Source organism: Myotis myotis, unplaced genomic scaffold, assembly GCF_014108235.1.
Source record: "Myotis myotis isolate mMyoMyo1 unplaced genomic scaffold, mMyoMyo1.p scaffold_m19_p_9, whole genome shotgun sequence".
Lineage (NCBI taxonomy): Eukaryota > Metazoa > Chordata > Mammalia > Chiroptera > Vespertilionidae > Myotis > Myotis myotis.
The window spans coordinates 41,830,411-41,848,370 of record NW_023416401.1 but is presented as its reverse complement, the minus strand read 5'-3'; the positions used below and the strand labels follow the sequence as shown (position 1 = coordinate 41,848,370).

Sequence of the window (17,960 nt, the reverse complement as noted above, 5' to 3'; positions counted from 1 at the left end):
TAAAGAACGGTCATTTATTCTAGAGCTATCTAATTTAAAGGAAAAAGTAATGTTAAAGGGTTAAATTATTTCTGTCATTTTTAATGCAATGGTCAATTATGATGTGTCGTAATTCAAATGTTTTTATCTAGTAATTAAGTGTAAAAAATAATTTTTTCTCTTTTATTCTTTAAGGTCAAGAATGGCCCTACCTATAATTGTACAGAATGTAGCTGTGTATTTAAAAGTTTAGGTAGCTTAAACACTCATATCAGCAAGATGCATATGGGTGGGCCACAGAACTCCATGGGCTCTGCAGAGACTGCTCATGTTTTAACGGTAAGTTCAGTGAGCTGGCTGGTAGGATATTCTTTTACCAAAATCTATCATCTCACTCATAATCTTTAAAATTGAATATTACTTAGAATATTATTTATTACCATAGAGGTGCTATGAAGTTTTTCTATGTGGTTGTATGGTGCTACTATTTTTTAATTAGTAAAAATAAATCAATCTTTTAAATTTTAGAATAGTGTTAGATAATCCTGATTTATAGACTATCACCTGACCCAATAAAAATAAGACAAATAGAATCATCAATTTATTGAGTTGGAATTCCTGCAACATTATTGGTGATTACCAGTGAATATTCTTTATCATTATGCTATAATTTAAAAATTAAATATCCTTTTAAGCTATATTTCTCCCTAAGGTGACAGTGATAATTTTTCCTTAGACTTTGGATTTTGGTTGGGGAACTAAATTGTATTTTTCAGTACATGTATTTAAAATTGTATGACTTCACACACACACACTTATTCTTTTTATTGGAGGGATTCTATAGCTCAGTCTGTTACTTCCACCGCTCAATTGATAGTAAATGGCAAAATCTAAGCACAGTGCGGTGTCATGGCAGTAGACCTTGGACAGAAGTGTGAGAGTGTGGGTGTGTGCTTACAGTGAGCTTGGCTGGGAGTCTGGGGCTTTCACAGCTGCCTCCTGCCCCACATGAGTGTTTGTCTTTAAGCGTTAGGCTCACTGTTACTGTTTGTTTTGTCCTTTCTTTTCTCACAATATTCACAGCTTGGGATTGATACCTCAGCTCACTCTCCAGCAGGGAGGGTGTTGTAAATAAGTCCTGAAACTGGAGAATAATTAGTGCCTAATAATGAAGTCTTAAAATCCTATTTTGGACTGAGTATTTTTTAAAGAAATTTTCAGTGTGTAAATCAACCAAATACTAAGAGTTTTCACCATTTCCTTTGGCACAAGGCAAATCAAATATGTAGATGTAGTGACTAATCTGGAATGATAATCCAGATAATTTTTTAAATTATCTTGATAAATACCTGAAAATGCAGCGTAAGGTTGTGGAAACATGAACACTTCCTCCCTTTCCCTATTGGACAATGTGAGGGTCCAGCGTTGTGGCATGGGCCAGTTTCAGGACTGCCTGGGACTCCACGTTCAGCCTCTAGGTGAGTTCTTTGTGGCTCTTGTTTTGCACCTCACTTTTCTTTTTTTTAAAAAAATATGTTTTTATTGATTTTAGAGAGGGGAAAGGAGAGGCAGAGGTAGAAACATCGATGAGAGGGAAACATTAATTGGCTGCCTCCTGCACGCTCCCTACTGGGGATCAAGCCTGCAATCCTGGCATGTGCCTTGTCTAGGAATTGACCAGCAACCTCTTGGTGCATGGGACGATGCTCAACCAACTGAGCCACGTGACCAAGGTTGCATTTAACTTTTCTAACTCTTGGCCTTTTTGCTCTACTTTTATGGGTTTTCCTCAGCTTCATTTTATGATTCTCTTATTGATATTTTTAGCTAGTACAATTTTTAATTTCTGGAGCTCTCCTTCATAATCAGATTGTTTCTTTTTCAAGACATGCTTTTCTGGTTTGTTGTACTTACTTACCTTGGAAACCGAACTAGCATTTTCCTTCTAAAAGGTCTCTTCCTTCTAGAGTCGTCTGCCTGGGTCACCTGCCAGGGCTCCCTGTTTCAGATGTAATTCTTATAACCCTGGTCCCATTTGCATTTTGGAATGAGGCTACAGCAAACCCTCATGTGAACTTTTCACAGAAGATGGAGCTGGTTCATCTCCAGGGTCCCTTTGCCTGAGGAACCAGTTCTCAAACCTGGGGTCTCTGGAGGCAGCACAGAAAGGACTTTGTGTTTAGTCTGGGGACCTAAGTGCCACAAAAGGCTTCAAGTTCTCCCTAAATCATTGTTTACTTTTATTTCTTTTAGAGCCCCCCCCCCCTTTTTTTTTTGTCTGAAGGTAAAAGCCTCACTGCCCTCTTTCATGGGAGGAGGCCAGGGGTTAATTGTCAGTCCGAAGTAGTTTTCCCATGGTCTTTCTTTTCTTTAGTAATAGACTATAAAAATAATTTTTAGAGCAGCTTTAGGTTTACAGAAAAAGTGATCAGGGAAGTCCGTACTCCCCCTTGTTACTAACCACTTGTGTGGGTGTGGTGCCTTTGTTAAGAGTCCAGGGCCGAATGCTGATGTGTTATCAGTAGCCAGAGTCCACTCTGTGCTGTGTGTGCTGTAGGTTTTGACAGACGTGTGATGTCCTGCATCCACCATTATGGAGCATACAGAGTCGATTCTCCTCCTCCTCCTCCACACGTATTTGTGACGAGGCATTTCAGATTCCTGAGTTTCTGAGGAGTTGGATCAGCCCTCTCCTCAGATGTTCTGAGCTGTAGCTTCACAGAGCATGTATTCCTCCAGTGCTTCTCTTCTCCAGAAGAGTTTTGAATTTTTTGCCCACAGTGGATTCTTTCTTATTTCCTTTATTTTGTAACTCTTTCTATCCTTTCATTCTAATAGGTAAGAGGAGTCTGAGGTTTGCTCAGTCCCTTGAATTGCTAGTATCTGCTAATACTTAAAAAACTTTAAATGGTTGTAGTAGAAAATTCACTGAATATGATCTTTTAAGAGCCAGTATTGTGCCAAAACATAAAAATTAGTGAGACATTATATTTCAAATTTGGGATAGAATTAGATTTTAATGCTTATAGGGAGGTTATGCTTCTTTCTTTTTTTAAGTAATTGAAGTACTAATTAATATAATTGTTTATATTTTTTAATAACAGGCCACGCTGTTTCAGACTTTACCTCTTCAGCAGACGGAAGCCCAGGTCCCGTCAGCTGTGAGCCAGCAGAGCTCACAGGCGGTGACTGATGTCATCCAGCAGCTGCTGGAGCTGTCAGAGCCCGTGGAGTCTAGCCCGGTGCCCCCGCCTGGCCAGCCTCTCAGCATCACCGTGGGCATCAGCCAGGACATCCTACAGGTGAGTGCACTTCCAGCTCTTGGCTGTGTCTGTGGGAGTCTGGGTGTTGCTACTGAGAGAGAAATACAGGGTGCTTGTCAGAGTAAAGGAATCTTCACTGAAAATGTGTCCTAATTGAATAAGTTATAGTGAAGTAAAATAGGCTTAATTACTTGTGGACAGTGCAGAATTCTAAATGATTTATTAATCTATACACTTTTTAGAAGTTTAAAGTTCTAATTTTTTCTCTCAGTAAATTTACTTTAAAAGAATGGGCTTCTCAGAACTTTCTTGTGTCTGTCCCTGTTGACATAGAAATGTTCCACTGTTTCTTGAGGTTATGCTGTAACTATTTGGAGTAAGCTCTGTGCTGTGTCTGTGTGTGTGCCCCATGCACGTGGGGGAGGAGATGGAAGAAGAGGGGCGGGTGGAGAATGGAGTTCTTTCCTGGTTCTGACCAGCCAGCCTCATGTCCCATCTTCATTTCTAAACAGATGGCCTTGTTCCTCTTCCTCACTAGTTATGTACTTACTATAAAAGCTAACCTCTCCTCTACCCTGTGGGGACAAGTTGGCCAGATGTGTCACAACAGCGGCTATCTTAAGAGTAAACCCAGTGTAACTTAAAACTGATTTTCAAATCCTTTCGGAGACAACCAGAATTGTCTGAGGTCACATACCGAGAAGTCAAATTAATTCACTAAAATCCCCTTTAATTGGAAAATGTCAAAGCTTGCCATACCATGTTTGGGTGGAGGTGAGATGTCAGATATTAGAAGGGACATGTCAGCCTCAAACCTTTGGTTGTGTCACTTACAGATGGCTCCTTGGAAATGCAGACTTACGTTTCTAGGTGGTAGCATTACAGTTCTATAGGTAAAGCTGACTTGGTTGCAGGTTTGGGCCATTGGATCTCCTAACCTTCGAGTTTTTTCTGTCTCAGCAAGCCTTAGAAAACAGTGGGCTGTCTTCAATTCCAGCTGCAGCACACCCCAGCGACGCCAGCCACCCCAAGAGCTCCACCGTGCAGGGTCAGGACCCGGAACTTCCCGATGTGCCCAGTGAGCCAGCTGACCCTATAGATGCGGAGCCAGAGAAAGAACAGGAGAGCCCAGAGAAGCCGGACAAAAGGGAGAAGAAGCTGATAAAGAAGAAATCACCATTTCTACCTGGTAATTTCAGTGTGCTTTAACCTTTGGATGTTTGCATATTTTGAAGAAATGTCTTTCTTTTTCTTCTGAAGGTGATGTTTGTTGAATGTTCTGATAATGTCTACCTCATAGTATTCGTTTGATATTTAAAATTGAAAACCAGGAGATAAATTTGTTAAACTATCTCTTTTCCATGGGCTGCCTTCTTCCCATGATTGGAGTCTCCCCCTGACTCATTCCAAGGGCTTGACCTTAGTTGTCACTGACCCTCCTATGCTCTAGCCCTTCTTGCCTCTGAGGCTGCACATTCTGGTTACACTGCTATGGCTGCCTCGGCCAACTCTTCCCTTCCTTCCTCCAAGTGATGGTGCCACCATCGCTGACCTGGAAAGCACAGCCCCTCCACTCTAAAGCCCCAGCCTTTCCCTTACACTCATTTCTGCTTCTTGGCCTTTGAGCCTCCGTAATCTGCCCCACAGGTATGTCCTGTCTTCCTGCCCCTGCTCTCCTGACAGTAACGTGGGACTCCTGCTGTTCCTCAAGACCTCATCTCTTCTGCATGCCATGTTTCCCGGCTGCTGTACATTAGGAAGGCCTTCTTCCTTCCCTCCTCGCATTCCATACCCACATTCCTGTGGGCGGCCCTCCTCACAGAAGCTCCCTGCAGAGGGCTCCTCTCCTCCTTTCTCCGTCCTGTGGTCTCTGTTAGTGGTTGTGCCAGTGGAGTAACTTGTGTTCCTTTCTGAATTCCCTGCTCCCTCAGCATGGCTCTTTGCATGGGGGCAGGGTTACTACATCTTTCTTGAGTAAATAGTTTATTTTCTTTTGGGCAGAAGCATTCCCATGAAAATATTTTCTTAGAGGCTCTAACTCTCTACCTCCCCCAGTTGTCTTGGGGGAACAAGGGCTTTCTTGCTACACAGTGTGGAATGATGTTTTCATCTCTGTTCACTTCTGAGAATGTATTTCCTTGTTAACAGGTGGTTGTGAAATCCTCCTTTCTCAGCCCACACAGCACTGTAGCCTGCTCTCCTTTCCCCTGGATCTGCCCTTTCCCAGGGGAAAGTGGACAGTGGAATTTGAGCAGTTTTTCATCAGGATTTTCCTAGTAGCGAGGAGGCAGGAAGGAAAAAGGGCCATTTGCACATATTTGTGTTATGACAGGACAGCCTTGCAGGTCACAAGGTGCTTGCATTTTGAATATCTATTCTCCATACACCTGTTGAATGAATGGAGATCCCCAGCGGGGTGGAGCCTTTCGTCTGAGTTAGCACTGGCTGCTGTCTGTATTCATCATGCCAGAACCTCTGAAGGTGTTCTGACATGCTGCTGGCATCAGGCCCTTCTCCGGACTAAAGGCCAGACCTGCTTCCTGCAAGTCCAGGTAGCAGTGGCTCCTCAAACTGAGAAAGGTGGGCTTCATCCTGCTGCCTCTCTCAGCTCTCCAGGAGCTGGGATCAACTTCTCTCCTACGCTGAGCATTAAACAGATTTCAGAGTGGAGTTCTGGTCCACCTTACCTATAGTATTGTAATAGGGAGGGTTGTGCTCACAGAGTTCGTAAAGATTCTACAAGTTAATTTTTGAATAAATTAAATACATGTTTACAGTATTCAGCAAGGTTTTGCAGTTCTAGTAAATTTTAGATTTAATTTTTCATTTCTGTCTATCACTCCTTTTCCCTTTATTTTTCTATATGACACTTTTTATTTTGGCCAGTATTTTCTTTCAAATTTACTATGTAAAATAGACTTTTTGAAATAAAAAATGTGTAACATTGGTGCTTTTAAATCAGTTAATTTATGAAATCATTAAATCATAACGATTCATAAATCATTCAATATCTAGGACACACATTGATGTTGAAATAATTTAAAGAACTGTAGTTGCAATGTAGCAAAAAATTTGCTTTGTTTATTATATTTCCCCCATACTTTGTGTCCACACACAGAAAAGAAAATTAAAATTTTCAAACATTTTCTATTCAGTAGTTAAAAAAAATACACTGTTTTTCACCGCTCTGGTCTTTATAAAGGATTTGAGTTAAAGTTTTAAATAATAAAAATTAAGGTACCAGGATAACTCTGCTGTATGTTTCAACAATGTTTTTATACCAAACAATTTGAATTAGCATGCAAACAGCTTCTCTTGTCACATATCTGTATTTGGGGGAAATTATTCCCAATGTATAGAAAAATCCCATATACTGCAGTAAGCTGAAGGCAGTGTTAAAAAGACCAGTGTGAATGACAGGGAAAAAAGTGCTTCTTTATGAAATGTTGCATTCCTGATGCTGATGTGGGCACGGGAGACTCAGTCCCTAGGGTTGGCTCTCTGGAAGAACCCTTTTAGGTAATTTTTAAGAACTTTGGCATCAGGCCCTTTCTGGAGCTATCTGCATGGAGGGCAGGTGTTCTCATTGAATGTACTGCACACATTCTGGCCATTTGAAATGGATGGTTTCCAGGGGCCCTGTACACACAGGTGAAGTGATATTGTTTATACACCTGCCTGGCACAGGTGTACTGAGGGTGCTAGGGCACGTGTGGAGAAGCTGCGCCTCTAAACTAATCAGCAAACCCGCCTGTCCATCTTCATGTCCCTGGGTTCTCCTAGCTTTGGTCTCTGCCATTGGATCTGGAATTCGACTGCCCTGAGGTGACAGTGACATTCTAGGAACCTCACACCGCCTGACTGTTTGCAGGAAACTGAGTGACCCTCCCTAAAGAGCAGACCGTCCTCTGCTTCTGCTCGGCGGACAGCACTTCTGATCTGCACGAAGTAGAGCCAGGGCTGTGTTGTAACCAGGTTCCTGCACCTGGTCCCTAGGAATGAGCTCCCGGAGACCGCAGCTCCACATGTGCTCTGAGGTGGGTGGGTGAACAAGACTCTGCTTTCTCTAGGCAGATAGTCATGCTGCCTCCCCCTGCTGAGGGCTGGCAAAGACTTTGTAAACAGTCCAGATACGCTGCTGGTTCCGTGGGCAGGGGGGGCAACATGGCCCACACAGGCCGCTAGAGACGCCTGCCTTCCTCACCTTGTGCTGTCAGTTTTTAGAATTTAACTTCTACATTAGTGTCCAGAAAGCTCTGCTGTGTGTGTGTGATTATACCACTACACCATGTTCCCATGAGGGCAGGCCCGTATCTGCAGTGGCCTGTGGCACACGGTGAGCACGTAGTGTGTGCTCTGCTTCTGGGGGAAGTGATGTGGTCTCAGAATGTACCTCGACTTTTGCATTTACTGGCATCTGACCTTGGGCAACCTAGTTAACCTTGAAAATGTCAGCTTTCACCTCTGGAAAGGGGGCAATGGTAGAATAAAAGGAAGAGAATTGAGGAAGTCCATGTAAAGTATGTAGAATGGTGTGACACATAGGAAGTGATTAGTGAATACAGATAATTCAAAATTATTTTGTAGATAGGTGAAACTTGCTCATGCCACACAATTCAGAAGATACAAATGGTATACAGTGAGAAGTCCCTTGGTCATCCTTGTCCTTTACCCATCCTTCCCCAAGGCAGCTGCTGTCACTGGGGTTTTTTTCTGTGTCTTTTACACAGGCCTGTGCATATTATTACATGTTTCATACTATTGTTTTTAGCAGGATGGGTGGCATACTGTATATTATTTTGCAGTTTACTTTTTTCTACCTATCTTATTTTATAAAATGCCTGGGTCCTAGCCCATTTCATGGATAAATGATGTTCAGGTTATGTGCAGTCTTTGCTAATGCAAACATGCTGCAGTGGATATGTTTGTGGCTGTGTGGTTTCACACATGTAAATGCATCTGTAATGCACATCAGCGGAAGTGTCAGAGGTTGTACAGGCTAAGCCCTATAAAGATTGCTCTAAGGTTTTAATTTTGAAATAATGTTTGGCTTCACTGAAATGTTCCAAAAACAATACAAAGAATACTCATATGCCTTTCATCTAGATTCCTCAAGTATTAACATTTTCTTACATTTGCTTGCTCTTGACCTGGGTTTTCCCTCAATTTTCTGAGTGACCTGCAGATATAGTTAATACCCCAGTAACTCTTAACTTCTTCAGTGTGTATTTCCTATGACCAAGGACACCAGTCTTGCATACCTTTAGGGCAGTCATCAGCATCAGGGTGTGAAAGCTGATCCAGCCTGCAGACCTGATTTATTATTTGTGTTACTAATGTGCTTGATTAACAAAAGAAAAAAAATGTAAGCACTTTAGAAATTTTGGTCAATATCACCAACTTCCTTACTTGGAGTCTTTGGGATTCACATGCCCAACAACATAGGAGCACCTGTCTCCTCACAGGGAAGAGATTGTTATCAGAGCTCTGGGATCCTTTTACTCCTCTCCTGGGTTAAAACCATTCTTATTGTGGCTCTGATTTCATTTCTTAGAAGGAGTAAGGTTGAGCAGCTTCTCATGTTAGAGAGCACCTGTGTTTTCCATTGGAGGGACTTGATTTTTATTTGCTGTGATTAATATACGAAGGATGATAGTATCTTGTGAGCTGTATTTATAGTACATGCCCCTTTCTGATTTGTTTGCCTTTGTGTATGTGTTTTTGTTTCTTTTTTTGTTTGTTTTGTTTGCCTTTTTGAGTTAAAAGGGCGAGTTTGTTTTTATATAGCCAATTGGAGAGAAATATTTTGTTTTCATATAGCCAAATTGGTCAATGTTTTATGACTTTTAGACTTGTGTAATAGACTTCACCACTGACATTATGGATAGCAACCTCTTTTATCGAACAGTTTCATACTTTCATATTTTAAACTCAATCTTTGACTCAACCTTATTTTGTTCCTAAGTGAGCACCCAGTGTACAAACACGTTTATGTTGTGGTTTCCTCACTGAAGTGCAACGCCACCTTTACCATCTGTTATCCTCTCAGACCTGTGTGGGTCTGCCTGGACTTTATTCTACCTCACTAATCTGTGTTTTTATTCATGTGTTGTGGTACTGAATGGTTTTAGCGTTAATAGGGAGCCCAGTCCTTTCTTGCTGCATTTTTTTGAAAGTGTATTTTTGACTGTTATCGCATACTTTTTTTCTCATATCTACTTTAGAATCATCTGCTAAACTTCCACAGCTGTAGTTCTAAAAAAGTCCTATTGATATTTGTATGTAAGTGATTTAGCCAGGGAGATTTGATGCCTTTATAATTTTAATCTTTGTACCAAAGAATAGAGTGTGCACTTTCATTCATTCAGATCTTTTCAAGTTTTAGTTGTATTTTAAAATTTTCTCCTGGGTTTAGTTTGCAGATATGGAGAATGCTGACTTCCATGTATTAAAACATGGGCCTTTTTCTGAGATTTAGTTTTATGGGTATGTTATATCATTTGTAAATAATGATTTTATCTTTCCCTTATAGTTTATATAGTATGTCTCTTTATCTTACCTAATTTCATTGGCTAATATTTCTAAACACCATAAATTAATAGCAGTAATAGTGGACTTTTTCCTGACTTTAATTAGGATTGCTCTATTTTTCTATTAAGTCAAATGAATTGGGATCTGTTTTATTCATCTCCTCCTGTTTTTAGAAAGTTTTTGGTAGTTAAGACTAGATGTTGAACTTTAGTAAAAGCCTTTTTATCTCAACAATGATTATAACATATACTTTTTCTTTTAAAATTTGATAATACATTTGAAGAGGAAGGCTGTTGCCCACCACCCAGGAAGGTTGCCATGAGGAATGCGGCTGTGGTTTTCTCCATCTTCCTAAAGTTGGTCAAAGGGCCGGATCTGGCTTCAGTTTTCCATTGTAGCCCTGGATGAGCCAAGCAAATGTGCAGGCCAGATTTGTAACTGCTTCATCTATTCCCACAGATAATTAGAATCTGATGACAGTCTTATCTTATGTAATTAAAGATAGGTTCTCATTTTTGTTTGGAAAACATTTGATTTTCCATGATGATTTACTAATTTTGGCTAATAGTATTTCCTCTTACCTTGTTATACCTTGCTTTTTTTATTTGTCATGAAAAGACGTTTATATAATTATTCTACTTTCTTGAATTAATTTTTCCTATTAATTTTAAGCAGTCTTAAGTTTTAGTCTCCCTTAATACAAGCAATATGATCATAAACTAAATGTCTTTTTCTTATTTTGAAATCATTTCCCTGTTTCCTACTTTTTCTCCTCATAATTGTGTTCTTCTTATTTCCATTGTTTTACTGTTTTTTTTTTAATGTTATTTTTCATTCATTTTCCTAACCTATGTTAATTAGTCTTGCAAAGAGCAGTGTGTTCAGGAAAATACATGTTCTCTCCCTACAGTCACTCGCACAGAGGAGAGTTCCTGGTATTTACTGGTAGCACGGAGGAGGAAACACGGGATTTTCTTCTTCCTGCTAAAACTACGTTCATGCGGCAGATTCTCGAATAACGTCATTTTGTTACAATGTTGATGAGGGAAAATAACCGGATTCCCGGCCAGGCCCGCAGGCTGTGCGGTTGGGTTTTCCCATGTCTGCGTGGGCTATCTCTGGATCCGGTTTCCTCCCACGTGCCAAAGCTGTAAACGTGATGTGCGGTGCCTGGCGTGTCTACACTGTCCAGTCTGAGTGAGCATGGGTGTGCATGAGCGTGACCCTGTGATGGAAGGATGGCCTGTCCAGGGTGGCCCCACCTGTGCTCTAAGCTCTCCGCCGCCTGACCCTGAACTGGAATCAGTGGGTTGGAAAAGGATTATCTTACTTGTTTTTGTTAATTTTTCTTAAATGTACGATAGTTCACATTTATTTCACTGTTTAATACTAGAATGATTTGGGTCTTAATTTGGAAGTTTGGTGATGTGTTTTTGACCAGAAAAGTGCTATAGGAATCTGACTCGTTAGCCTGGGGTGCGGTTGGTTTCTTTGTAGTGATTTGGCTTTAAGTCACATAAACCTGTTAGCATTAAGTGAAGTCTTACTATACAGACAGAGTTAACATAAAGAGCTAACGTTTCCTGGTGAATTTCATTAACTTTAATTGATTTTAAGTGGGTTCTATACATTGTATGTCTATGTCACATGAATAAATGTTTAAAATTTAAAAATAAAGTATTCTGCTGAATTTTGTTTTTAATTTTTTTGTATACTTTACAAATCATTTGGTTCTTATAGTTCCATAAATTCTACTTGTGATTTTGTTTTCTAGTAGGAATAGTTTTAAACCTGATTCAGAGTTGAATATTTAGAGTTACAAAAGAATCTTTTGATTTTGATCATGTTATATATATTTTTCATAACTACGTATTAGTTACCTTTTACAGCATAAGGACTTATCACTTCTGAATTATTTGCATTTTTATTAGTGATATTGGATAGGCGCAAATAGTACATCATTCCTTCTCAAGTTGAGTCAATTTTGGAATCACTGTTTTTAACTCACATTCACAATGGATTAAGTCTGCAGCTAACTCTCGACTTAGTCACATCACCTGTCCAGTTAGCCCTCTTGTCTCGTACTGGCTATGCTTTCCGTTCTTGGGACTGTTAGGATTTTCTGCAAGATTAAATCATATCTCCTACAAATCGCAGTAACGATGGAAATTTCCACCATTTCCATAACTGATCATGTATCTTCCGCTGTGGCGAAGAGAATTGGTTTTTTTTTACAGTTGCGGGGAGCTGTTCACTCGACCCTAGAGCAGCAGTTCTCAACCTGTGGGTCGCGACCCCTTTGGGGGTCCAACGACCCTTTCACAGGGGTCGCCTAAGACCATCGGAAAACAAATATATAATTACATATTGTTTTTGTGATTAATCACTATGCTTTAGTTATTAACAATTTGTAACAATGAAAATACACCCTGCATATCAGATATTTACATTACGATTCATAACAGTAGCAACATTACAGTTATGAAGTAGCAACGAAAATAATTTTATGGTTGGGTCACAACGTGAGGAACTGTATTAAAAGGGCCAGAAGGTAGCAGTGGTTCTCAACCTTCCTAATGCCACGACCCTTTAATACAGTGGTTCTCAACCTTCCTAATGCCGCAACCATTTAATACAGTTCCTCATGTTGTGGTGATGCCCCAACCATAAAGTTATTTTCGTTGCTACTTTATAACTAATGTTGCTACTGTTATGAATCGTAATGTAAATATCTGATATGCAGCATGGTCTTAGGCGACCCCTGTGAAAGGGTCGTTTGACCGCCAAAGGGGTTGCGACCCACAGGTTGAGAACCGCTGGCCCTAGGGCCATTAGGCGCCTTGATACCTGGCATCTCACAAGCTGTCTCACTGCACTGCAGGGTCCATCCGCGAGGAGAACGGGGTCCGGTGGCACGTGTGTCCCTACTGCACCAAGGAGTTCCGGAAGCCCAGTGACCTCGTGCGCCACATCCGCATTCACACGCACGAGAAGCCTTTCAAGTGCCCACAGTGCTTCCGGGCCTTTGCAGTGAAGAGCACCCTCACTGCGCACATCAAGACGCACACGGGCATCAAGGCCTTCAAGTGCCAGTACTGCCTGAAGAGCTTCTCCACGTCCGGGAGCCTCAAAGTGCACATCCGCCTGCACACAGGTGCGGGGGCGGGGCCGCCATGCGCGCAGAGCCACCGAGCGCCTTCAGGACTTCTTTTCCTTCCTTAATCCTGTTTGTGGATGGCGTCTGTAGGCTAGGCATGAGGTCCGTACTGGCGGAGAAAACCCACGTGGCTGTGGTCCTGTGGCTGCCGGCAGCAAGAGGGGGGTCAAACGCAGGGCTCGGGAAGGGGCACATGAGAGCAGAGAGGGAGAGAGACCACCTGTGGGCAGCGGCGTTCAGATTTAGACAGTGGGCCTTGGTAAGGAAGAGCAGCGTCCCCCTTTGCGAAGACCTGACCGCTGCAGCCGGCACCCTTCAGGCAGGGAGCTTTGTGCTGGCCTCAGGCAGGGCGGACACCCACGTCTCCTCTAATGTTCAGATATTTTGTAACCAGTATAAGTCAGAAACACTTATATTCGGGCTCCAGTTTTACTTATAACAGCTTTATTGAGATATAATGCACAGATCATAAAACTCACTGTGTTAAGGTGTACAGTTCAGAATTTTCACACATTTTTATCACCCCCAAAAGGAACCCTGGACGGTTAGCAATAACTTGCCTTACCTGCCTGGGGTTCCTGGGCTAAACTGACCATGTGAATAAGTGTTTGAAAAAGCTGAAATTAGTCAATTTTGTTATATGCCCTTCTCTGGAATCTGCATTTTCATTTACCAGTAAAATTGCAAAAGAAGGAAATTTCCTTCAGAAAAGGAAAGTGATAGTACAATATGTTATTACTATCAATAGCAGCAGCGGTGTTATTATTTACAATCAATAACAGCTTGTTTTCTAAATGCTGGGTGCTCCCTAAACACTAGTTCACACAACCCCAGCAAAGCCCAGATGCAGGCATGTGACTCCAGGCCACAGATTACGGCTTGAGAGAGAACAGTTCACACTAATATTCGTAAAGACTTCTAGTACTTTGATTATCCGTATTTTACTTTGTCCTGAAAATAGTATATTTTTTAACTTAAATGCTTTTATTACATGCCTTAACATCTGTAATATGCATTGTTTGCAAACTAGGGAAAAGAAGTGATTTATAATAGTCAGGAAACTATAAGCATGAAATGACAAATTGAATGTTCAAGTCAGTAGTAAGATTAAAATTTTATATTGGCATTAATTAAGATGTATTTTCTTGAAATAATTGTATGGTTACTTTTGTTTTTATTAGGAGTCAGACCTTTTGCTTGTCCTCACTGTGACAAAAAATTCCGAACCTCGGGCCATAGGAAGACACACATAGCCTCCCACTTCAAACACTCGGAGTTGAGAAAGATGAGGCACCAGCGGAAACCCGCCAAGGTTCGTGTCGGCAAGGCCAGCGCTCCAGTCCCTGACATTCCTTTGCAAGAACCAATCCTCATAACCGACGTAGGTAAGGTTCCCTTCCCTCTGGGACCTCTGAAGGCGTATGTCATGCTGTGTATGGTCACAGCCTTATGTAGTTTTAGGCTGATATTAGTGCAGTTCTTGTAAAGCTTTGCTGTGTTATGGGCTGGTATATTACACACTTACAGTTTAGATTCTAGTTCTGTTTAAACTGTTGCTCAAATTATGTTCTTGGTTAGAAGAGAAATATGTGTAAGTGAAAGTATTAGTATGTTCCACTGAAGAAAAATTTCTTCCTGAATGGAACTCTCAAAGCCCTAGCTGGTTTGGCTCAGTGGATAGAGTGCAGGCCTGTGGACTGAAGGGTCCCAGGTTTGATTCCGGTCAAGGGCACAAGCCCAGGTTGCAGGCTCGATCCCCAGTAGGGGGTGTGCAAGAGGCAGCCAATCGATTCTCTCTAATCAGTGATGTTTTTATCTCTCTCTCCCTCTCCTTCCCTCTCTGAAATCAATAAAAATATATTTTCTAAAAAGGGTAGGTGGTCATTATGTGAAGTGCACTTTGTATTTTGATGTTTTTATCTTAGAATTTTTACCTGGTGTGTAATGGATTATTTATTTGGGCTGCTTTAATCTTTGAGCTTCTGAGGAACTATAATTCTTAGGGGATTTGATTGCTTAGAGCATAAAAACGGATCAGCACTCCCATGGTAGTTAGAATACTTTGATATCCTTGTCTGGTTTTATTAGCTCACAAAAAAAAAACAGACCAATTTTACTGAATATGTATTTAATTTTCACCACAGTCTGTAGGTTCTCAGTGGTTTGTGTTATTCCTGAAAAGTCCGGACAGATTAAACATTTATTTAATGGCCCTAGAATTATCCTTCATGCTTGAAGGTTATCCTCATATTGCCATTTTTTTCAGGTGGCCATGAATCAAGTTAAAAACCTATGGGTTTCTTAACTTTAAGTTTATAAATCCTTAAATTGAGTGAACTAGAGTTCTGATTCTCCAGACTTTTTCCAAAGTTAAAAATGGCACATATTTTACTCGTTGGCTTCACAGATACCTGCATTTTATACCAAATTAGTGGAAGCGGAATTCAAAAAGGAAATGATTTATACAGATAGCTTCACACTGTAAAATGTCATAAATACTTCTTTTCATGCTTACCTTCTTTGTTATGCGTCTGTCTCTTCTCTCAGACTCTGGGCTCTTTGGGGGCTAGTATCTAATAGATGTGACTAATAAACTTTGGGAGACATTTGATAAAAACACGTCAGAGAGGATTTTAGCATAGTTTAGTTTCAATTATTTGACTAAATTGGGAAATGAGATGTCCCAGTTCAGTCTAGTTACTTAAAACACAGTATTTTTACATTGAAACTGTCACTTTGGAAAGTATTATAATGCATTAGAAATAACTTTTACAGCTGCATGGGAACTTAAAAACAGTCTTTCCAAAACTTCTCTCTATCTACCGATGTAAACACTGGGTCCTAGAGAGAGTTGTAGCGATACTAATGAGTATATGACCAGCTTGTGCTCAGGGCAGAGCTGGTTCCTAGGTGTTCTGGGTCTAGGCTAGGCCTGTGTTGAGTGAAACTCAAGCCTCCCACATCCATTAGCACCACCCTCGGCATAGGAGTTTGGAGAGTGCACCTGGCTTTTCACAGTCCTGTGTCATGCTGTCTAGCACCAGTAGTCTGTAGCAGCCTTTAATTTACTGCACTTTAGGGCTCTAGACATGCTGCCCGATTCCTTCTCAATGTTCTTTTTTCTAATTTAAGAATGAAATTTTAAGTAAAACGTGCAGATTGAGGAAGTATTGGAGTTGGGTGATCATAAAATTCTGACCAGTAGCTGGCAATTGAAAGTGACCTGAGAAGACAGATCTCACAGAGGAGAGGACTTCATTTTCACAGAGGAGGGGACTTCATTTTTTTTTTTTTTTTTCAGATTAAGGTCCACAGACTGCCTGTTTTCCTATCCATTCAAATTTTTACTCCAAAGTCATCTTGACATAGTTAGAGTGGGCTCGGACAAACTTTTTGCCAGAATCTATCATTTAAAAGCATGGCTCTTAAATGTAGCTGTTTATGGATTTTCAAATTATATACATTTAGGATATGTCTATTTTTTTAAATCACCATTTTTCTCTCTGTATGATTATTTTGTGTGTGTGTTTAAGTGTAATATTTTACATAGCATAGATGTTTGAAATATCTTTTCTTTGAAGTGAGCCGGGCTTTGGTTATCTATTGTTTTAAGCCTTGATCTTCCAAGTTTATATTTGTGTTTTAATCTTATTGGTTTTAGTACATGTATCTTGCTTTTCTTTAACACATTTGTCTAACCTAGTGTATCAAATTTATTGTATGTGTTTTTAATCATATATACTTATGTTTGTCATTTTGCAATATTTATATTCTCTTACTATTTGCAATATATGAACACAACTGTAAGACTAAGTTGTATTTTCCTCAAGCATCATAATAAGATGAAGCTGTTTCTTCTGTTACTATGGAAGGGATTATAGGACATTTTAAGGATACTTTTAGTTTATTTTTGGAATATATTAAGTGAAATTTATTCATGCCTTTCTTTGAGATTAGCAATTTCCTTTAAAAAAAAACCCAAAACCATATTAAAGGACTGATGGATAGTCTAGTAGAAATGACATATTATAACCAACACCTTAGGACTTTTATGTATGTTTAATTCACCCTTAATTTTTTTCTTCAAAAATTGAGACCTTATCATTATCCTAACTTTTTAACAGAACTTAGTGTTTGTAAAATTATTAGAGGTGAAAAACAAAGCATCTAAAAACTGAGGCCTATTATTTTACTTTCTTTAATAATTCAAAGTAGGGAACCCCCTTGCCCCTTGCAAAGGGCTTTGAATCTTCTTGTGCCTGGGCACCAGTCCAGAGAGTCCATGTCTGGGGGAACATGAGATCACAGTTGTACATACTAGGTTATCATCCATCATGACTGTGCATAGTTAGAGGTGATGAAAACATCCAGCAGTACTGCATGTGATGTCCTGAGCATATCGGTGCAGTGGGATTCCTTGCAGACACCTAGAGGATGAGGAGGAGGCTGTCATATGCAATGACTTGAACAGATGTTAATGAACAAGTAATTAATTACAGAGCAGCATGTGTGGTTGATCCCACTTGTGTTTGTAGGTAACAAACCCTTTTGTTCAACTGTGCACTAAGCTGTTCATTTACGGTTTTCTCTGAGGTGTTCCTGTCAAGCTCTTTTGTTTTTCTTTGTATGATCTTCTGAATTATTTCAGAAGAGCCCAAGAATTTGCAGTTGTGGAAGGAATTGGATGTGAAGGGATTTGGCTGGTGTAGTGCAGGCCTGTGGGGAAGGAAGGGAAGATAATTGGGAGACAGAGACGGCCACCCCTCAGGGCCAGGCCTCCTTAGCTTCAAAGAATGGGTCCTTAGGAATGAGACTGAGAGCCTCAAGAGAAGCATGTGACCAGAGACATTGTACTGTGGAAAAGAAATTATGAATCAGACATTTTGTGAGGTTGTTTATGATGGAATACACTGGTTCCAGAAGCCAAAAGGGAAAGAATTAGGAGAGCAGTGGGGGCCAGGTGGGGTTTGTGCTGCAGAGGTAGGTAGCTGGAGGGGGATCCTGCACCAGTGTGGGGGTACCACAGAGAG

At 40.6% G+C, this 17,960-nt stretch overlaps 1 protein-coding gene across 7 annotated transcripts in view; it reads left to right on the top strand.

The window, feature by feature from the left end:
* ZNF236 (zinc finger protein 236) overlaps positions 1-17,960 on the top strand; it is an 86,669-nt gene that overhangs the window by 26,591 nt on the left and 42,118 nt on the right. For 6 of the 7 annotated variants that reach the window (XM_036321783.1, XM_036321782.1, XM_036321784.1 and 3 more), the window contains exons 7-11: positions 175-318; positions 3,084-3,281; positions 4,203-4,431; positions 12,655-12,927; positions 14,112-14,315. In XM_036321783.1, coding sequence (XP_036177676.1) covers positions 175-318; positions 3,084-3,281; positions 4,203-4,431; positions 12,655-12,927; positions 14,112-14,315 — 1,048 coding nt within the window. The remainder of the gene's footprint in view (positions 1-174; positions 319-3,083; positions 3,282-4,202; positions 4,432-12,654; positions 12,928-14,111; positions 14,316-17,960) is intronic. The other variant, XM_036321787.1, reaches the window with a different exon arrangement.